General features: G+C 46.3%; 1 protein-coding gene across 2 annotated transcripts in view; it reads left to right on the top strand.

The window, feature by feature from the left end:
* Galnt17 (polypeptide N-acetylgalactosaminyltransferase 17) overlaps positions 1 to 22,439 on the top strand; it is a 428,653-nt gene extending 406,214 nt beyond the window's left edge. For both annotated transcript variants that reach the window (XM_076923061.1, XM_076923062.1), the window contains exons 9-11: positions 861 to 956; positions 19,513 to 19,680; positions 20,851 to 22,439. In XM_076923061.1, the coding sequence (XP_076779176.1) occupies positions 861 to 956; positions 19,513 to 19,680; positions 20,851 to 20,979 (393 nt within the window). In that variant the 3' untranslated portion in view covers positions 20,980 to 22,439. The remainder of the gene's footprint in view (positions 1 to 860; positions 957 to 19,512; positions 19,681 to 20,850) is intronic.
* The last annotated feature ends 984 nt before the right edge of the window (positions 22,440 to 23,423 follow it).

Here is a 23,423-nt window from a genome sequence, read left to right as displayed (position 1 = left end):
TGGTGAGCTCCAGGGTAGTGAGAAACCCTGTCTTAATAAACATCACCTGTTTTGTCCTCTGTTATCCACAGGCATGTGCATATATATATGTGTACCCGTGCATACATGAACAGCACATGAACAAAGTTCCCTGATAGCTTTTTTTTTTTAAAGACTTAATGTACTTCTATGTGTATGGGTGTTTCTCTTGCCATGTGTACCCATACACTATGTGCATGCAGTACCTGAGGAGGCCAGAAGAGGGCAGCACAAATCCCCCCTGGATCTGGATGGTTGATAGCTGCCATGTGGGTGCTGGGAACCAAGCCTGAGTCCTCTGCAAGAATAACAAGCACTCTTAGCTGATGCTGCATCTCTCTAGCCCCTTAAAAAAGATTTTATTATCATTTATTTATGTATATATATTTGTCTGTGTGGGAATGGGTATGTGCATGTGAATATAGTTGACTGTAGACCAGAAGAGGGTATCACATCCCATGGGCTGGAGTTAAAAGCAGTTGTGAGCCATCATACTTGAGTCCTGGGAACTGAACTCAGGTCTTCAGTAAGACCAGCTAATGTTCTTAACCACTGAGCTATCATTGCTATTTATGTTCTTGTATGGGAGCGGTGGAAGAGGGTGGGGGTGGAGGTCTGACTTCCCAGAACCCAGAAACAGGGTTCCCACCTAAGATACCCACTCTAGGGCTTTGTTCGTCATGCTCAAGTTGTGGGCTCACAGATTCAAGTGCTGATCCTTATTTGGAAAGGACTGTGTGACCTCTCTCGATTAAAATCACAGCCAAGGGATGTTGTGGTAGCTGGGGAGCTGCGTCTCTCCTAGATGGTTTCTGATGGGCATGTTTCATCTCTTCCTACAGCTTCGTAATAATAAAGCCAAGGATGTCTGCCTGGACCAGGGACCACTGGAAAACCACACAGCAATACTGTACCCATGCCACGGTTGGGGACCACAGGTAGGAACATGTACCTGACCAGGAAGGGAGTCAAAGCAACAGTTTCTTCTATTGCTCCTTGTTCTACATCATTTTCTTTTCTTTTCTTTTCTTTTTAAGAACTTGGATGTTTTTCTGGTTGTGTCACTAAAGAGGGTAGTTTACTGTGAAGGGCTAATACTGATGGTAAGCTTGACAGGACTTAGAACCACCAAAGAGACAACCCTCTGGGCATGTCTAAAATGGATTAGTTGGGTTTGAAAGACAGACACATGGGCTGGGATCCTCAGCAGACAGTGAGCTGAGCACCAGCATCCATCTCTCTCTGCTTCCTGATTGTGGGTGCAATGTAACTCGCAGTCTGGGATCCCTGGATACAATGTAACTCGCAGTCTCCGATCCCTGGATACAAGGTAACTCCCAGTCGTGGATCCCTGGATACAATGTAACTCGCAGTCTCGGGTTCCTGGATACAATGTAACTCGCAGTCTGGGATCCCTGGATACAATGTAACTCGCAGTCTGGGATCCCTGGATACAATGTAACTCGCAGTCTTGGGTTCCTGTCGCCATTCCTTCCCCACCAAGATGGGCTTGTACCCTCAAACTTTGAGCTACAATAAGCCTTCCTTTCCTTCCTTCCTTCCTTCCTTCCTTCCTTCCTTCCTTCCTTCCTTTCTTCCTCTCTCCTTCCCTCCTTCTGTTCCTTCAGTTGCTTTTGTCAAATATTCTGTACAGCAGTAATAAAAGTAAATTAATATAGTCACAACTATACAAATGTCAAGAGGGACAATGTGTATGCTATATATTGAAAAGAAAATTAGGATAAGCATCAGAGCCATTTACTAACAGACAGAGATGTACTGTATTGTGTCATTTTAACCAAAAATACCTACCTATAATCATGAAGAAACAACAGATACCTTTTTTTAAAAAAATAGGTATGGGTGTGTCTATGTTGAGGTATGAGTACCATTGGGCATGCTTTACCCAGGGAGACCAGAAGAGGGCATCTGATCCCTTGAAGCTGGGTTACAAAGCAGTCTTTACTTGCACAACATGGGTGCTTGGAATTGAATCTGGGTCTTCTGCAAGAGTAGCAAGCATTCTTGCCTATTGTTTTATTGAGGGTTTCTATGGCTACAATGAAGTACCCTGACCAAAAAAGTAAGTTGGGGAAGAAGGGAGTTATTCAGCTTATGCTTCCACATCATGTTCATCATCAAAGGAAGTCAGGACAGGAGCTCAAACAGGGCAGGAACCTGGAGCAGGAGATGATACACAGGCCATGGAGGGGTGCTGCTTACTGGCTTGCTTTCCATGGCTTGATCAGCCTGCTTTATAGAACCCTGGACCACCAGCCCAGAGATGGCAGCACCCACAATGGGTTGGGCCCTCCCCTATCATCACTAATTAAGAAAATGCCTTACAGTTAGATCTCATAGAGGCATTTCCTCAACTAAGTTTCCTTCCTCTCTGATGACTCTAGTTTGTGTCAAACTGACACCAAACCAACCAGTACACCTACTAAGCCCCACAGAGATCCTTCTGAGAAACCAATTGGCATGTCCATTCTGAAAGCCCTCCATCACTTTGGTGGTTAAATACCAGTACAAGAACAGAGCCCTCACCAAGGAAGAAGAAAATGTTTTCAGGCTGTCAGAGAATGCAAGCAGCTTGAAAGGGGGCAAAATGGTTAACCTGGTTAACTAATAAGTAAGAGCAGAGACCAAAGATTCAAATCTCCCTTGATAATTTGGTATGTGTACACTCTGAGTGTGTGTGTGTGTTCTAAGGGCTTAGCAGAAGTTCCCTAAGTCAGGGAGGAAATATATCCCAAACACCATTAGACAGACTTGGCATTCACAGACATAGTAAATATTCTGTCAGCCAGCAATCACAAAAGGCAAGTTACAAACTGGGAAAGCATTTACCCTCCCTTCTTGAAGGCCTAGCCAGTCCATGCTAACTTGATATATTAGTTTCCTTTCTCACTGCTGTGACAAAATCCTGTCAAGAAGTATTGTAAAAGGGCTAGAGAGATGGACAGGACAGTCCCTAGGGCTCTCTAGTCAGCCACCCTAGCCAAATCATTGAGTTCCAGGTTTAAAGAAACCCTGCCTCAAAAGACAAGGCAGAAAATGATAGAGGAAGAAGCCAGATGATGACCTCTGGGCTCACGTGTGCATACATGCACACACATATCACATGTGCACACACACACACGTGCATACATGCACACATACACACTAGTGCAAACACACATGCACACATAGAAAATGATAGAGGAAGAAACCGGATGATGACCTCTGGACTAACATGTGCGCACACACACACTCATGTGTGCACACATATGTGTGCATGGACACACACATGTGTATACATATACAGACATACACACATGCACACACATACATACATACACACCTAGAAAAGAACATTCAGTGGTAGAAGTCTTATCCACCATGCTCAAAGACCTTAGTTTGATACACAGCACTATAAAAATAAAGCTTTAACTAAAAGTAGTTTTTAAAAGGCCTAAGTAGGGGCTGGAGAGATGGCTCAGAGGTTAAGAACACTGGCTGTTCTTCCAGAGGTCCTGAGTTCAATTCCCAGCAACCACATGGTGGCTCACAACCATCTATAATGAGATCTGGTGCCCTCTTCTGGCCTGCAGGCATACATGCAGGCAGAATGTTGTATATATAATAAATAAAACAAATTAAAAAAAAAAAAAAAAAAAAAAAAAAAAAAGGCCTAAGTAGACCTAGACATGGTGCTGTACACCTGTAATCCCATCAGTCAGGAAACTTGGGATTTTTGAGTTTGAAGCCAGCCTAGGTCAGCTCCATAAGAAGAACTTATAGACAATCTAACAAAACAAACTAACAAACCAAAAAACAGGAGCTGATGAGATAGCTCGGTGGCTAAGTGCACAGTTTTGCTTTGGTTCCCAACATCCATGGGTGGTGGCTCACACCTGTGGCTTCAGGGGATCTGTCACCCTCTTCTGGCACCCATGGAAAACAGTATTCACATATGCATACAGCCCACCACCCCACAGTTGATAAAAATAAATATTTGTAAATAAAACAAAAGACTACATCCAGGTAGCAATGAACACCCCCACGCTTCCTCCCTCCCTAAGTAGGAGCCAAGGAGATGGGTACCACAGTGCTTTTCTGGTGGAAGCTGACTGAGACTCATAGCGCCACACCACAGCATCTGTCGGGTAATAACTAGAATTCATCTTTCATCTGCCTCACCAGTGGACATAAAGTCCCTGCCATTTACTTGATTGCAGAATGGCACATAGGGCCCTCATTGGCATCACCACCCCCGATTCGAGGATAAACTTCTAACAGCATTGACTGCTTTCTCTGAACTGACATTGAAAGCGGGTCTAACGGTGTTTTCAGTTCCCACTGCATGCTCTGAGTATGTGCTTGGCAAGACTCTGCAGCCGCCAGCCAGGCTGTGCCTCTGCTCGCCCATCAAAGCTTCCCCTTTCCTTCCCAATGCTGCTCCTTCTGATGGAGGAGTCCCCTCATCCCACCAGGCACAGTGGCATCATTTTTAAATTGTTCCATAAATACCATGGGCAGAGGCTGAATCATGCTTCCAGACCCAGGCAACTCCCTAAAGAAAAGATGGGCGTTCCACGGCCATTGTTAGCTTAATTAATGGACTCTGTGTTGTAATTTATTATCAACCAGCAATTAAACAGAGATAAAATAGGCACCGCGGAGGATAATTTCCTGTCTTGCAGCATGTGTTTATCAAGATGGAAGTAGTTCCTGGCCACTCAGAGTGCCTGCTTGCACTGAAGTGTCTGTTACAAGTTCATTAAGAGTCTTGTTTTTGTCTGATTAGTAATTTAAATCAGACAAAGATCCACTTTTTTTCTTGAGCCTAATTTTTTTTAGATCTTTTTAAAAATAATTGTGTGTGTGCACGCACGCACATGTGCTCACACACGTGTTAGTGAGTATGCATGCAAGTACCACCAGAGAACAGAAGAGGGCATCAGATCCCCTAGACCTGAAGTTACAGGTGATTGTGAGCTGTCTGATGTGGGTGCTGGAGACCAAGTAAGTGGGAGACATTTAAGATTCAAGTCATAGCAGTAGCCCACAGATCCCAGCCTTATGCCAGGATTGGACTAATGTCCAGGATGGTCATAGGGCAACCTAACAAGAGGACTAATAGACCATGAATTTGTACCCTTCTTGGTGTGTGTGTGTGTGTGTGTGTGTGATATGCCTATGGTTGCCAGAGGTTAACTCTGGGTGTCATTGCTCAGGTGCTATTCACCTTATCTTTGAGACAGGGTCTGTTATTGGCCTGGATCTCACCCTGTAGGCTAGGTTGCCTGGATATTGAGACCTGGGATCTTCCTGGGGATCCTTCTATCCCCACCTCCCCAGCACTGGAATCACAAGTGTGCATCATCATACCTGGATACACATATACATACACATACACATACACATACACACACACACACACACACACACACACACACACACACATACACATACACATATACATACACATACACATATGTATACATAGTGAGCCACTTGACTTAACAGTCAGATTTGGGGGGTGGGGTGGGGTTCTGGGATTCAAGCTCAAGTCCTCCTGCTGACACAGCAGAGCAACAGGGCCATCTTCCCAGCCCTAGCAGCCCGTCTTTCCCATCCAGAGTGTCTGATTGCCCTGAGGCAGGTCACACTGCCCGCTAAGACCCTAGGGACTTCCTAAAACCTCGCCTCAGTTCTTCACTGTTCTGTGGCATCCAGGCTGCCCTCTCAAATCCCTCCAGCTTGACCAGGATGTTTATGAAATTCTCCACTGTGACCACAATGTCCAGCAGGTTGGGAAGAAGCTCCACGGGCATGACATGTCCATTCATGATGGACTTTTAAACTGGCTCTGTCTTACAGAGCCAACCGTAACTGCTGTGAGTTCATGAGGACAACGGCCCCATTGTGTCTAGAAGACAGCGTCTCTCAGCTCTCCTCCCCATCATCTGCCTCTTGTTCTTTCTGCCTCCTCCACTTCGGTGCGAGGGAGGTTGATACAGATGTCTCTGTACTTACTCTCAGCATTTTGACCCAATTACAAGTCCCTCCATTAACCACAGCCCACCAATGAAAGAGGTCAGCACTCCGAAAGCAAGTTGTGCATGAAATAGAAAATTCAGTTCCCACTTTCGAGGTGTCTAGCTCTGTTCTGGGGGTCAGGGGCAGAAGGGGGGGGCGCTTTCTGGTCAGATGATGTTTTAGTTACTTATCTTGTCCTTGTGGTAAAATATCTTCAAAAATTTTAAGAAAAGAAGGGTTAACTCTGGCTCTCAATCCAAGGGTACCGACCATCAGAAAGAAGACGGCATGGTGGCAGAGCAAGCTGTGGGCTGTGGGTGTGGCAGCGGGAATATGAGTGTTTGCTTACATCTTTGTGAGTCTGGAAAAAGAAAGGGGAAAATACCAGTACTCGGCTGGTTCTCGTTCTCTCTCTCTCTCTCTCTCTCTCTCTCTCTCTCTCTCTCTCTCTCTCTCCCCTCCCTTCCTCCATCCCTCCATCTCTTATTTGTGCAAGGACTGTATGAATTTATATGCATGTACATATGTGGAGGACAGAGGCCAACTTTAAGTGTCATTCCTCAAGGACTTGCTATTATGTTTATTGAGAGGTCTCTCAATGACCTGGAGCTCACAAAGTCGGCTGCTCAGCATCACCAGATAGACTAACCAGGGTCACCAAGTAGACTAGTCTAGGTGACCAAGTAGAGAGAGACTAGTCTGGGTCATCAAGACAGTCTGGCTCACCAAGTAGAGACTAGTCTGTCTGACCAGCCCAGGGATCCATCTGTCCATCTGTCTTCAATCCCCATCCACTAGGTTTACAGACATTTAACCTGATTCTGGGGATCAAATTCAAGTCCTCATGCTTGCAAGGCAAACTGTTTGCTAAGAGAACCATCTTCCCAAGTCTGGCTATCTTTTTTTTCTCTTTTATGCATTCTGGGACTCCAGCCTATGGGTTAATGCTACCCACATTCATGGAGAATTGCCCTCCTCAGTTAAACTTTCCTGGGATCACACTAACAGACACACCTAAAAGTATGCCTTATCAATGCCCCACTCATTTATTTATTTATTTATTTATTTATTTATTTATTTTTCCATCATGAGAGAGAGAGAGAGAGAGTGTGTGTGTGTGTGTGTGTGTGTGTGTGTGTGTGTGTGTTTCCCTGTGTGTATGCACATGCATATACACATGCACTCATACACAGGGGTCAAGAGCACAACCTACAGGAGCCATTCTTTCTTCTATGTGGATTCCAAGAATCGAACTCAAGTCCCAAGGCTTGGCAGCAAACACCTTCACCAGTTGACCCCTCTTGCCAGCCCCTTAAGCATTTCTTAATCCAACTGAATTGATGATAGAAATTCACCATGCTCAGGGCCAGGTATACCACTGTCCCCTTTGCCTGTCCTCTCTGTTGGTGTGTATTCCTCTCACGCTCCCTTCCTCCTCTCAGTTAATCTATCACCAGAATGGCACATGAGAATTGTTTTTTTTTTTGTCCCCTAATTAAATATAATCTGATCTTAGACTCCCTCTCCAATGGCTTCATCTTTGAAGCCATGTATCATGTAAATGCAGTCATTATGATGCATTGTGTCAATAAGGTACTCATACCCAGATGAAGTGGCATGGCCCAGTGAGCAGTTAGCTTGGGGAAGGCAAAAGCAGATGTGAGTGACAGCCAGGAGGCAGCCATCTAAATTCAATCCTTTGAGCGCTGAGGGGAGGAGACAGAGCCAGGAAGAGCATGACGAGGTGAGCTCCCAAGGAAAGATGTATCTGACCAGAAATTAGCCTTGTGATTCTAGGGATACAACTATTCGGTAGATGCCCCCATTTACCTAGGATATGACCACTTTATGCTTGCTTCATTTTAAAGATTTATTTTTATGTTCCTTATGTATACGTATGTGGGTCTATGCATGCAAGTGCAGATGCCTTCAGAGGCCAGAAGAGGGCGTCAGATCCCCTGAAGCAGACTGGCAGTTGTGAGCCACCTGACATGAATGCTGGGAAGCAAGCTCAGGTCCTCAGGTCCTCTAGAAGAGCAACCACTGAACCATATCCCCAGCGCTATCCCTATGTCTTCTTCTTCTTCTTCTTCTTCTTCTTCTTCTTCTTCTTCTTCTTCTTCTTCTTCTTCTTCTTCTTCTTCTTCTTCTTCTTCTTCTTCCTCTTCCTCTTCCTCTTCCTCTTCCTCTTCCTCCTCTTCCAGATGTGCCCATACACGTGCAAACACGCATACACCCATACACATGAAAACTGAGAACCAGAGACACCCAGTAGGGATGAAAAAGTAGAAGTAGAGAGGAAGAAGAGAGGAAGCTTGTAGGAGCAGACTAGGGACAGACTCGATGCTCAGTCATCCCACACACCCAGCCTACAGCACCTTATGAGGGAGAATCATTGTCTCGCAGGGCTGGTGAAGTTTGTAGGACATCAGCTCTCAGACAGGGGACTTGGGGGAAGAACAAGCTGAGAGTGTTCAAGTGCTGGCAACAGTCTGGGGCCAGGAAACACTAAGCACTCGGGCCACACTAACATCTATGAAGATAATAAAATAAATTTAAACCACATTAAAACGAAAAGGTCTGGTGAAACAGAAACAAGGCTCTGGTTCTCCAGTGGTGTACGCTGTTGTTTTTATGCTAATTCCATATGTAAATGAGGGTCAGTATAGAAGGTTCTTGTGCACTGCTAACCTGCCACTTCCTTTGCCAGACTGGCTTCTGTAACCACAGGCTTTTCTACCCAGCATCTTTGTGTCCTGAAATAACAACTCTGAGACTTTTTATATATGAATAAGTGCCCAGGCCAATAGCTTTGGCTCATTTCTGGTAGCTCATAACCCCATTATTCCAATTAAACTAATGTAAGTCTTGCCACATGGTTAGTTACCTTTCTTCTGGTTCATGAGTCTGTCTCCATCAGCATTAGGGGTGAATCTCCCCTGCACCTGACTCTATCCCAGACTCCCCTCTGTACATCCCACCTTCTAATCCTGCCTCAGGTTCATTGGCCATAGGCTTTTTATTGACAGTTGACGCTTGCACATAGTACATACGAGATTCTCTCTGTAGACTCCCTACATGTACAGAATATCTCAGGACAGGCTGGAGGGATATCTCATCAGACAAGAGTGTCCTTGCTGCTCTTGCAGAGGACCCAAACCCAGTCCCTAGCACCCATGTCAGGTAGTACACAACTGCTTACAACTCCAGCTCCAGGGGATCCAATACCCTACTATGGCCTTTGCGGACATCGCACTCAGATGCACATACGTTAAATATAAGATAGGTCTTCAGAAAAAGAATAGGGCAGGAGAAAAACTTTTCTATATTCAGAATAGTCACAATCGCAAGAAGCCATTCTTATGTGTCTCAATTGAGCGTGAAGCTAAGACATCAACTGAAGAAGCAGGCTGGAATCAACAGTACACACACACACACACATCTCCTAAACAGAAGGTACACAAACTCCATCCTTCACCGACCCTGGCTTTCCATGCTGACTGTGCCTGATTTTAAAGTGACAAGAGAGCCCCTTAATGGTAAAGGCTTTGCGAGCCATGTTTTTATTGGCAACTTAATGGATTTTTCAATGCGTCCCAGAGTCATTTTGCAATTATTGTCAGGTTTTTGTTTATCTGGCTGTAACCTGAATATTTCAATTCTCCCTCAAGGCTATTAAATCTGGGTTAATAGTCGTGAGTCTCTCTTAGATCATCTCAACTAGAAAATGCTCTTCTCTTCTAAATGAGAATTAATGGTATTTGGTGGGCAGAGGTTTTATTTTTCCTCCTGCACCGGGGTTGTAGATAATAGGATTCATTTCTTCTCTTGGACCCAGCAGGCAAATCTAGAGTGACCCTACCCCATTTAAAGGTATTTAGCCACCACTGACTCTTTGTAACACACTTTTCTTGATCCTCGTGGGTTTCAAAAATGGGTGGGATGCTGTTAGCCTAAAAACCACCAGGGCTGGGGAGATGATGTGACATGCAGGGATGAGGACCCACGTTCCATCCCCAGGACACACGCAAAAAGACAGGTATGGTGGTTCAGCTCTAATTTCAGCACTGTCAAGGTGGGACATCCCTGGGGCTCCTTGGCCAGTCAGCCTTGCCTCTTTAATGAGTTCTGGGAAATTGAAAATTCAATCTCAAAATGTAAGGTGCAAGACCCCTGAGGAATGACACCCCAGGTTGACATCTGGCCTACACACACACACACACACACACACACACACACACACACACGTGCATGCACGCGCGCGCGCATGTACATGCATACACACGCGCACACACACACATGTGCACCTTCTCACAAATGTGCACCCACATGAGCACACGGACCATATCTGGTTTAGGTTTTCGGCTTGACTAGAAAAATGAATGAGCAGAGAAAGGGAGAGAGAATGGTTTACAGTGTCTGCCAAATGAAGAAAGGGAAGCAGAGACCAGAGGAATAGAGAAAAGGTGTGTGGAGGCAGATTCCAGTGAGTTAGGAGAGACCGTCTAAACCAAATGGAAATAAAGGCAACCAGAGCCCAGGCCAGGGGCAGGAGACTGAGGGACGGTGGTGGTGTGTACCATGGTTATAGGAGAGGTGCTGTCCAACAGAGTCTCAGGTGACTATAAAGCTGATGGAGACCCAGGCACATGTGGGATGTGAGGCTGCCATGGGTGTGGTTAGCAAGCACCCAGCCTTCAGAAAGCAGTCACTAAGAAAGCAGACAGAGTCCACTGTTTAGTGTGACCATGAAATCTCAGGTGGCTGGCTGTGGTCAGAGAAGTGTCTAAATGACAGCTCTGCACAAATGATAAAGATTTGGACAGAGGGCAAAGAAAGAGCAAGAGTCACCAAGATGGCTCAGGGGAAAAAAAAAAAAAAAAGGAAAAAAAAGGTGGTTAGGTCAAACCTGAAAACCTAAGTTAGTTCCCAGGACCCACAAAGTGGAAGGAGAGACCTGATTCCCCAAACTGACCTCTGACTTCTTCTATTCTTGCCCCCCCCCCACACACACACAATATTAAATATAATGTTAAATAAATCAATAAACAATACTATCAAGAAAGTCAAAATACTTGAGAATAAATTCAACCAAAGACTTAGATTACCTGTCCACTGAAAAGTATAATACATCATAGAGAAGCATTCCAGACTGGGGACAGGGGGATCTGGTCAACATGGGCTAGACGGAACACTCCCCCAGCCAGTGCAAGGTGCAGTGCTGCAGTCCTGTTGGAATTCCATCGTGTGTGTGTGTGTGTGTGTGTGTGTGTGTGTGTGTGTGTGTGTGTAAGTGTGTGTGTGTGTGAGAATGTGTGTGTGTTTCAGAAGTTGGAAATGCAATTCTAGAATTGATTTGAAAACCCAAGAGATGCAGCCTAGGCCAAAGAGTGTTGATGGCAATGACTTAAACTGAAAACACACACTCCACAGCTACAGTAATCCCACCCTGTGTGGGCCAGAGAGGTGAGGCAGAGAGTTAAAGAGGTCACTGTGCAAATGTGAGGTCCAGTTCTGATCCCCACGTACATGCCACACGGGCATGGTGACATGTCTGCAATTCCCGCCTCAGAAGTCAGAGACAAAGAAGTCCTTAAGGTAGGCAAGTCACATCTGGCTTTGACTGCCAGACCCTGCCTCAGTGATTAACATGAACTGCAGTCATGAAAGAGTCCTAGTATCAGCACCAGTCCTCCACATGTGGGCAGATGTGGGCAGATACCTGCAAGCACACCCAACACATGCAAAACATTCACACACATACAACACTCACACACACACACACACAGAGAGAGAGAGAGAGAGAGAGAGAGAGAGAGAGAGAGAGAGAGAGAGAGAAATGGAAGAAAAGGACCCAGAGATCAGTGAATAGCATTGAAAGCCCCTAAATAAATTGTCACATTCACAGCCAACTGACTTCTGACACGGGTGACATGAGAGTCTTTTCAACAAATGACGCTGAGACAACTAGATACCCACATGAAAAAGGGTGGATTTGGACACGTCTCTTAGATCATCTGAAAAAAGAGCTCAAAATGGATCAAAGACCCAACTAAATATAAGCGCAAAATCCATGAAAGTCAGAAAACACAGGGAGAGGGGATCATGTTCCTGACCTTGGCACTGGCGATGATGGTTTCTTAGATACATCAAAAGTGCCAACAAACAAAAGAGAAAACCCAGATCATTATCAAAATTAAAGACACTTTGTGCTTCAAAGGATATTGCCAATGCTGTGAAATGCTCACAGGATAGAGCAGAGTGTTTGGCCACTGGAGTGAAGGCTCCAGTGTCCAGATGTGTAAAGGATTTTTCGCATTTCAAGGAAGAAAGGGAGAAAGGGGAGGAGGAGGGGTGAGAAACAAAAAAAATGGAAAGGAGGGAGAGAGGGAGGGAGGGGAGGGGAAAGAGGAGGAAGGAACAAAAGAGAGAGAGAGAGAGAGAGAGAGAGAGAGAGAGAGAGAGAGAGAGAGAGAGAGACTGAGACTGCAAAATGGCTCAGTGGGTAAAAGTGCTTGCTATCAAGTCAGCTTAACTGTGTTCAATTCTAGTTCCCACATTTGGTAGGAGAAAACTGACTCCTGCAAGTTGTCCTTTGACCTTAATTGCCTACCCACATACTTAAGCGCGCGCGCACGCACGCGCGCGCGCGCGCGCACACACACACACACACACACACACACACACAGAGAGAGAGAGAGAGAGAGAGAGAGAGAGAGATCAACTCATTTTTAAACCAGGCAAAGGTCCTAAGTGGGCATGTTCCCAAAGAAGATATAAAATATCCAGTATGCCATTTAACACCATTAATTATCAGAGAAAGGTACCACAATGAGCAATTCTCACTCTCTAAGAAAGCTAAAATAAAAATCAGAGCAGGCAATCACAAGGTTTGACCAGAATGCGGGAACTTTGTATGCATTTGTTACAGCAAGTGTAAACTGGTGCGGTTGCTTTGGAAGAGGAGTTGATGGTTACTGAGGGAGTCACACACAGAGTTACCATGGGCCTGCAAATGAGCAGTTCCATCAGGAGGTATGCACCTGAGAAAAGTGAAAGCTCTGCGGCTTGTATCTTACTGAGGAGATGTGAGCAGACTCTACTCACCCTAGAGAGGGCTCTGACTACAGATCGAAGAAACACTTGCACCCAAGCTTGGTTCAGTGAAGCAGTGAGTCTTTGGGGGTTACTGACAATCGTAGAAGTGTGAATACCTGCAGGAGCAAGGTTGATGCACACTCAGCTGCTCCTATAATGATGCATGAAATCTCCCTGCACAACTTACAGGCAGCTCAGCTGGTCAGTTGGTCTCCATCATCTGTTACTGTTCATATGATTCCCCTACTCATAACGAAATCTCATACGTTTCAGGAACTTCCTGGAACTTCTGGGTTTATTTACTTTCTGAGTCTTAAGGAGCATCTCCTTGAATGTTTTCAATTTGGAGAAAACTGCTGCTCAACATACACAATACACACAAGCACACATGCAAGGCACACACACACACACACACACACACACACACACACACACACACACACACACACGATGACTTTCCATGGCAGCGTGATTCACAATGCTCCAAAATGGAAACAAGGAAACAACCCACACTCCATTAGGTGATAAATGAAGGCAAAGGTTGTTTAATCACAGCAGGGAACAGAGGGACCAAAGCAAATGAACCCATATGCATCCAAAAACAAGACAGGAGAGGAGCAGCAACTGGGACAACTAGAGAAGACAAGGAAGAAAAGACTGAATCACACAGAAGGTGTGGCTTGGAAAGCTGAAGCCAGAACACTCCGGAGGTGGGCAGATGAGTGTCCTGTCTGAATGAGGGAATATCTAGGACCAATGCTTTGGAGGCAGAAGACCAGAACATGAGGAATGTGGAGAAGAAGTCACAGTTGGCAGACTTCACCAAGATAGCTCCTGACCCAGACCCGGAACAAAACAGGAGAATTTTGTCCGAGAGCAGGCCGTGGGCTCACTACTCTCCTACCTTACAACAGAAGAGTGGGCATGAGATCTGTTGGTTTGGTGGCATCAGTTATTTTCCTCATCTCTGTCATAGAAATACCAGACATTAACACCTTAATAGAAGAAGATCTCTTCTGACTCAGAGGGTCCCGGGCTACCACTGTGGGGCAAGCATAGAGAAGAACTCACCTCCTGGCAAAGGGCATGTGAAGGCTATCCACTTCATGACTGACTCTGACCAAGCATGAGATAGGAAACAGGCAGGGATAACAGAGCTACAAAGATGTCCCCCACTGACCTACTTGAAAGGGCCAGTGTCAGCACAAGACACCCCAAGACTAAGTTTTCAACACAAAGGAGATTTATTTGTCCCAGAGGAACAAATGGTATGGAATTAAAAACAGAGACAGGAGGTAGAGGACGAGGGAGAAGAGAAAGGGGGTGTGGGAGAAGTGAACAGGATATTTGCCCTGGGAGGGACAAAAGACTGGGGTTGGGGATTTAGCTCAGTGGTACAGCACTTGCCTAACAAGCACAAGGCCCTGGGTTCGGTTCTCAGCTCTGAAAAAAAAAAAAAAAAAAAAAAAAAAAAGGAGGAGACAGGCCTGCCCCTTAGGCAAATGGTAGTTTATAAAGACAACAGGGAAAACCCCATGTTGGGAAGAGGTACTTAATTTTGATTGGACAGGTTAATTAGAGTAGCCAAAGGGGAGCTTTTGATTACTGGATGTTAATAGTTTGAAAGTTGGGCCTTGGCGGTCAGACTCGGGAGGAGAAAATAGCCAAATAAGGGAACAGACCCTAGTGGCTAGCTTTAAGAATATAATCTAGGGGGGCAGGAGAGATGGCTGAGAGGTTAAGAGCACTGACTGTTCTTTCAGAGGTCCTGAGTTCAATTCCCAGCAACCACATGGTGGCTCACAACCATCTGTAATGAGATCTGAGGCCCTCTTCAGGGGTATCTTGTAGGCGGCAACAGCATACACACACACACACACACACACACACACACACACACACACACACGGTTTTTAGCAAGGGGAATGCTTGCCAGAGCCATGTTTACCATGCTCCGGCCTGCTAGAGCCCCTTCACTACTTGCTTCCTCTCACAACGCCCAACCTTCTTAAAGGCCGATAGCCTCCAAAAATGGTGTCAGCAATGGGGGAATCAAAACTGCAAAATGTGAGCCTGTGAGAATCATTCCACTCAATCCACAACATCTGTCATCTTTCAGACCACAGGGACCTTCACAAAAGAATCTGGATACCAGCCCATGAACCCAGCAGAATTTCTTTATATAGATGTGAAAATCCCACCAACAGCTTATCTGTCCTACTTAGCTGTTGTGGTGGTTTGAATAGGAATGGCCCCCCACAGACTCATGTGTTTGAAGGCTTGGCTCATGGGGAGTGGCACCATTAAGAGGTGTGGCCTTGTTGGAGGAAGTGTGTCACCATGGAGGTGGGCTTTGAAGTCTCCGAAGCTCAAGCTAGGCCTAGTGTGGTGTACAGTCTCCTGCTGCTACCTGCAGGTCAAGATGTAGAACTCTCAGCTCCTTCTCTAGCACCATGTGGGCCTGCCTGCCTCTGTGCTTCCTGCCATGACAATAATGTAAGCCAGCCCCACTTAAACATTTTCCTTTATAAGAGTTGCCATGATCATGGTGTCTCTTCACAGCAATAAAACCTCTAAGACAGCTGTCAACTTGACACAGTCTAGAGTCACCTGAGAATGGAGTCTCAATTGAGAAATTGTCCATTGTCTTAGTCTGCCTAAGGGTTTCTATTTCTGCCCACAACATCATGACCAAGAAGCAAGTTGGGGAGGAAAGGGTTTATTCAGCTTACACTTCCACTTGGCTGTTCCTCACCAAAGGAAGTCAGAACTGGAACTCAAGCAGGTCAGGAAGCAGAAGCTGATGCAGATGCCATGGAGGAATGTTACTTACTGGCTTGCTTCCCCTAGCTTGCTCAGCTTGCTTTCTTATAGAACCCAAGACTACCAGCCCAGGGATGGCACCACCCACAAGGGGCCTTCCCTGCTTGATCACTAATTGAGAAAATGCCTTACAGTTGGATCTCATGGAGGCATTTTCTCAACTGAAGCTCCTTTCTCTGTGATAACTCCAGATTGTGTCAAGTTGACACAAAACCAGCAAGTACACCCATATTACACTGGCTGGTGGATATGTCTGTGGGAGACTGATGATGATTGTAGGAGAGCCAAGCCTACCGTGGGCAACACCATTCCCTGGGCAGATGGCTCTGAGCTGTATGGGAAAGCTAGTTGAGCATGAACCTGTGAACAGTTCAGACAGCAGCACTTCTCTGTGGTTTCTTCTTCAAGTTCCTGCTTGTGTCTTTCCTCAGTGACTTGAAGTGTAAGATGAAACAAACTCTGTCTTCCCCTAAGTGGCTTTTGGCAGGGTTTTTAAATCACAGCAAAAGAAATAAAATTAGGATACTACCCCCCACACACACACACCTTACCTGCCCACTCTGGTGCCAACATAGCTTGGGCTGGTATCTGATTTTGGCTGGTTTTAGCCTAGAAGGTTTCATGGTTTTCATGCCCTAACAGACTTCGGAACGGAACCTCTAACTCCAAGCAGCGTTAAGCTCTGCTCTTTAAACATCTGGGTCACAGATACGCTCAGTTAATTAATGTTCTTAGCACCGCTCATTTGCCTGCTGGATAATAGATTGATTCATAATTTCAATAAGCAGCTGTGTATATCTTTCCCTGGAACATAAAGGCAGCCTGCTGTCGTTCATCAATTTGCATTTGGGTGAATTGAACCACACTTCAGGCGGTGTTGTTTGGGGAGGGGAGGGGAGGGCTGCTGGGTTTCTTACCATTTTACCTCGAACAATTACTCTGATGTGGAACTAATTTGCGTATGGAACACACGTTCATGGAGTCTCTCTCAAGGACACTTAATAAGCTCACTGTCACTTCTTCAAGGGGAGAAGGAAGGCTCCCTTTGGGAGATCAGAGCCAAGGGTTTCTGAGAAGCTTTCACCAAGGGATGAGAAGCCCTCCAGAAAAATCTTACCACCCGAGGAGTCACCCCTGTTTCTGAGCAGTCTCCTCATGTCGTGGCTCCTTTGCTCACCGCTGTGAAAAAAAAAAAAACCACCCTACAACAAAGCTCAAGGAAGGAAGGGCTTGCTAGGGCTCACAGCCTAAGGTACAATCTTGGTGGCAAAGATTCCGTGACATAATGGCGGCTGGTTACGTGGACCCCATGGTCAGGAAGCAGAGAGAAATGAGAGCTAGTGTTCAGCCCACTCTCCTTTTTAATAAGTTCAGAATCCCAGGTTGAGAACGGTGCCACCCACATTTAGGATGCATCTTTTCACATCAGTTAAATCCCAGAAAAACCCTAATGTGGGCATGTCCAGAGGTTTGTATCCTAGATGATTCAAGACCCTGTCAACTCGGTGATTGGAAGTAGTCATTGTATTCTGTTATTTTCTTGGTTGATTCCTAAACAGAACTTCCTAGGCTCTCTGGAAGATTCTGAATTTTTTTTTCTAACAGTCTACAGACACACCTCTTCTGTTTAGCTGCTTGAGCCACAGGAGCCTGACATTTGTGTACCTGTTATGCGTCAGGAAGCCAGGCAGATGTCTTCATGCCTCAGTTTCTTCACCTATAGCCTGGGATCCTAACCCCTCCACACAGGGTCCTTTTGAGGGAACATTTCATAGCTAAACCATAGTGTGACCCCAGATCACCAAACCATTTAGCTGATCCATGGAATCATTAGCAATAATAAGTGTACAGTTTGTTATGCAGCACTTACTATTGCAGAGATGCTGTCCCTGTGAAAGTGTCTTGGGAAAGATGCTGTTTTGGGAAATATGTCAAACCACACTATCTCTGTATCAATTAGCAAGTAATACGTGGCAATGATAGAATCTACTATCTCCAGGTTGTGAAATTACATTATCTATCTCTTATATAGTACTTATAATGTAAAGTGTACCTTCAATAAATAACTAATATAACCAGTTGCCCAGATGGTTCTATTATCTGGACCAGTACCATGGCTTAGATAGGAAGTGTCTCCTAAAAATGAATATGTTGAAGGCTTCCAGTTCTAACCTATGGAACTGCTGAGAGGTGACTGGATAATGAGGGCCCTAACCAATTAACTGTCTGATCCATTGATGGAACCACAGGTTCATGACATCGTGGGGAAGTGGTTTGAATTAGGATGTCATCTTAGTTAGAGTTTCATTGCTGTGAAGAGACACCATGACCAAGGCAACTCCTATAAGGAGCAGCATTTAGTTGGGGCTGGCTTATAGTTTCAGAGGTTCAGTCCATTATCGTCATGGCAGAAAGCATGGCAGTGTGCAGGCAGACATGGTGCATGGAGCTGAGAGTTCTGCATCTTGATCCAAAGATAGCAGAAGGAGACTGTGGACCACATTGGGCATAGCCTGAGCTTATATATGAGACCTCAAAGCCCACCTCTGCAGTGACACACTGATTCCAACAAGGCCACGAGTCCTAATATTACCACTCCTAATAGGGCCAAGCATATAACCACTATGAAGGCCATTGCTATTCAAATGGCCACAGAGGTAATGCCTCACTGGAGGGGGTAGGTCACTTGTGATTATAAGATCATGTTCCCAGTCACCTCTCTCCTTCTTGGCTCTCCTGGCCATCATGAGGTGAGAGGCTTTGCTCTGGCCCCATCCTGCCCTCTACCCAGAGAACATGCCAGAAACAGCAAATCCAAGTGCTCCTGAACCAAAACCTGTGAAACCATGAGCCAAGTGAATCTCTCCCCCTTTAGATATTGGGTTCAGTGTCTCCTCACTGGTGACAGACAGCTGGCGTGGCAGCTGGCGTTGTATGGATTCATTAGGCACCTTCTGTAAGTTCAAGGCCTGACTGAGCTACGGAGGGAGTCCAAGGACAGCTTAGAGAGAGCCTGAGTCCAAGTCAAAAATTGAAAACAGGGCAGATGGCGTAGCTCAGTAGTAGAGTGCATGCGTGAGGCCCTGAATTCAATCTCCAGGACCAGGAAGAAAGGTGATAAAGGAAAGAGATTTGGGGGGGGGGGGGGGAATGGAAGGAAAGGAGGGAGGGAAAAAGAGAGGGAGGAAGGAAAATAAAGGAAGGAAGAAAAGAAAGCAAGGGAAAGGAAAGAGGAGGTGAGGAAACTAGGAAGATGGGAAGGAGAAAGAAATGGAGGAATAAAGGAAGTGAATAGGAGAGAATAGGAGAGAAAGGTTGGGGGTAGAGAACAAGGAGGGGAATAAGAAGTGGGGGAGAAGGGAGTTGTGATGTAGTGTATCTTTGTCCAGGCCCAGCTAGCCCAATGTCCTTCTAGAGCAGCCTGTCCTATGCATCAGACACTCGGAGACAACTGTGGAACCAACAGAAGGCTGAGGTAGAGCTGGGACCTGAACCTCGGTGCCTTGTGGTCTCACCCTTTCCTCTCTTGCCACTCTCCCTTCTCTATAGCTCGCCCGCTATACCAAGGAAGGCTTCCTGCACTTGGGTGCTCTGGGGACCACCACTCTCCTCCCCGATACCCGCTGCCTGGTGGACAACTCTAAAAGTCGGTTGCCACAGCTCCTGGATTGTGACAAGGTCAAGAGCAGCCTGTACAAGCGATGGAACTTCATTCAGGTGAGCTCTCTGGGGACAGGGCTAGGGGAGGAGCAAGTGCAGATGCTACCAGCCATGGGATGGCCACAGGATGGCTGGTGTCCCCAAGACTCCCTACCCAGTGCCACTGGGGAGCCAGATCTGACAGCCCTAGGTCAAGATTATGAACTCAATTCTAGAAGGACTAGAAGAAGGATTCCTGGAAGACAGTCTGCCTGATTCCATAGTCAGTATTGGGGCTGCTTAGGATAATAAGTCTGTAGAGTGGATTCCTGAACACTACTAAGCACTCTCCAACAGGATTGAGAAAGTCAGATCTTAAATAACCCTGGAAATTTCTGTGTGTGTGCCTACTCCTGTGTATACAGGTACACATGTTATATACATGTGGAGGTCAGGAGCGAACTCTCAGACACTAACTACCTTTTTTGTTATTAGTTTGTTTTTTAAGATTTTATTTTTACTTTTGTGTGTGTGTGTGTGTGTGTGTGTGTGTGTGTGTGTGTATGTGTGTGTGTGCGCGCGTGCACGCGGGCGTGCCTGTTCATGAGTGCAGTACTCATAGAGGCCACAAGGAGGTTGCAGGACCTCTGGAGCTGAGGTTACAAACTGTGGGAGCTGCACAATGGGTAGGCTGGGAACTGAACTTAGAACCTTTGGAAAACCAGCAAGTGCTGTTAGCAGCTGAGCCATGTCTCTACCCGCTCCAATTCCTACCTCAATGGAGTTGTTGTTTTATATTTTTTTTTTTTGAGACAGTTTTCAAGGGCTTAGAACTTGCCAAGCAGGCTAGGTTAGCCATCCAGTGAGTGCATATTACCACCCCCAGCTTCTTTATATAAGTGCTAGCAATCAAATACTCAGGTCTGTATGCTTACATGGCAAGCATGTGCGTACACACACACCAGTAAGAGGACAACTTGTGGGACTTAGTTCCTCTTCCATCATATGGGTCTCACAGATGAAGCTCAGGTAGCCAGGTGTGGCGAGCTATATCACCATCCTGACCCCAGGAAACCTCTATTCTGCCCCAGTCACCACCACTCAAACTGGGCAACCCTCTTGGGCCTTCCCAATGTGGGAGTGTGAGGGTGGGATTTGTTCCTCTCAAGAGAAGCCACAAATACAGGAGCTATGGTAAGGTCTCTCTGTCTGCCTCTCTCCTTGCTTCTTTTCTTTCTTTCCTTCCAGAATGGAGCCATCATGAATAAAGGCACGGGGCGCTGCCTAGAGGTGGAGAACCGGGGCCTGGCCGGCATCGACCTAATCCTTCGAAGTTGTACAGGACAGAGATGGACAATCAAGAATCCCATCAAGTAGATGGACAGAAGGGGAGAGCACATGGAGCCCAGACCCAGGGCGGGGCCTGGCCATTCTCAGAACCAGCTACATGGTGGAGAGACAGCAGGCATGCAGAGGATGCTCAGTGGACCTCTCAGGGCTCCTCCAGAGCATCCCTGGATAAAGATGTCAAGTCCCCCTCAGGCATTCTGCCTATATACTTTGAAGATATCCCCCTTACTCTCATTTGGAGACCAGGGGGGCTGCAACTTCTGGGTACTAAGGGATGAGGCTACTCATCTCACTCCACTGTATCATCTCCCACCCCAGCATCAGCAGCTGGGTCTGGCAGGGTCCTCTCTCTCTCTCTCTCTCTCTCTCTCTCTCTCTCTCTCTCTCTCCTCTCTCTCTCTCTCCCTCCTTCCTCCCCTCCCTCCCTGCCTCTCTCCCCACTCTTCTCTCTCATCCTTTGCTGCAGCTGCTTGTGTAACTCGCCCTGGACCTCCAAGACGTGAGGGACAATGATGGCCTTAGATAGCCACATCTAACTCCTCTCTCTAGGAGAAGGAAGCAATGAGACCCCAAGACTCCATTTCTCCTGAGGACACTTTGGTCCAGAAGCCTGTTTGTATACCAAGGCAGCAGCCACTCAGACCTTCCCAGCCATCCCAAAGGTGGCTTTGGGACAACAGTTTTGGACCCCTCTGGATTGTTCTTGAGGTTCCCTGGTCCAAGTCACCTGGAGTCCTACATATGAACAGCATCAGCCCTTAAGCCTGTGGTTAGAGGAAGCTGGAAGTCAGCTGAGCATGCTGGATGCTCCCAGCACCTGGCCAGTACAGCTCAGCCTGCCAAGGACAAGGTGCCCTGGTTTCATGGAGCAGCAAGGGTCTTCCATGCAGGACCGTAAGGGCTGAAGAGTCAGCCTAGCTATGGGCACAGGGCCCTCTGCGACGCTTTTTGCTCAGCTCATTTCACCCCATGCTTTGCTGGCTGATGGGGGACAGAAGCAGCCATTTCCTCTAAGAGTGATTGCTTCTTTCCAATTGCCCTCTGGTTAGGGTGCACTTATAAATCAGAGTTAATATATGGATGCGTCTGCATGCACGGGAAAGCGAGAGTGCGCCTGCCTGCGTGATGTGTGTGGCTGGGTGTGTGTTTGTGTGCTTGAGCGTGTGAGTGTGCTCAAGCAGTAGTCTTGGGCTTGTAGCTTCATTGCTCAGTGGATAGGGACGAAGATGCCTAGAAGAATGGGGGCAGGGGAGGCATGTCCCTGGATCACGGGCCCAGAGGACATGGCTGGGTCTTATGTGCTAGGGTACCCTTTCTCTATCGCTTCCCCCAATCCACTACTGTCCTTGGCCATCTCCTGCCCAGAGCCAAACCCTGTAGGTGCCCAGTGTGGGATCCAGTATCTCATTTGGTGGTATCTTTATTGGTGATCATCTCCTCGCCCCATCTCCTCTCCTTGTGAAATAAATATGCTAGCAATCCCACAATGCAACCTTCAGCCTTACCTGCTCTTTGGGTTTTTGTATTGTTCACTTGTTTTGTTGTTACTTTGCAGTTGGGGTTCAAATCAAACTCAAGCACCCTACCTGGGCAAACTACATATCCCAAACAAAGACCTTGACTCTTTCCATACCCAGTGGCAGTAGGAGAATTTCTGAGGCATGGTGGAGCATTTTGGGGGTTTAAAGGCAGTTGAAGCTTGTTTTGTTTTGAGACAAAACCTCACTCTGTAAAGACCAGGGATAGAAATATTCTGACAAACAAGCAGGTTAGGGGAGGAAAGGGTTTAACTGGCTCACAATTCCAGGTTACGACAGAACATTTCAGGGAGGTCAAAGCAAGAATTTGAAGCAGCTAGTTACACTTATGTCCACAGTCAAAGTCAATGAATGCATGTGTGCTTACTTGTGCTCAACTCAGCTTCTCTGCCTTTATTCAGTTCAGGACCTCCTGCCTAGGGAATGGTATTGCCCACAGTGGGTTGGGACTTCCCAAATCAACTAACTACATTAAGACAGTCCTCATAGACCTTTCCATACTATAACCCAGTACAGACAGTTCCCATTGTGACTCTCTTTCTGGGTAATTCTAGAAAGAGTCAAGTTGATAATTAAAGCTGATCATCATTGCCACCATGCCTGTGTGGATTTGGTCTTCTTAAGGTAAATAAATAAACATACGAACAAATTCTCACAGATTATGTATGGCAAAGCCTACCTACTCTTACACACAGCATCTATTCAAGCCTGGACAGAACTTGGTACTTGACACTAGCTCACCCTCCCCGTTGATGATCAGGTTAAGAAGGCCAAGTTGTTCAGAAAGTGGTGAGGCTGGTGCTGAGACCTGGCCTGGACACCTGGTCTCCCCCTTCTATTGCCTTCAGCAACTTCGACTGTTTGTGGTGCACACAATAACTCCAGGTATTCATGGAGAAATTGAACCCTATAAGATGCTTTGTTATGGTCATG

Source organism: Arvicanthis niloticus, chromosome 24 (assembly GCF_011762505.2).
Source record: "Arvicanthis niloticus isolate mArvNil1 chromosome 24, mArvNil1.pat.X, whole genome shotgun sequence".
NCBI lineage: Eukaryota > Metazoa > Chordata > Mammalia > Rodentia > Muridae > Arvicanthis > Arvicanthis niloticus.
Note: the sequence above shows the minus strand (reverse complement) of the source record. Positions and strands in the feature narration are given on the sequence as shown.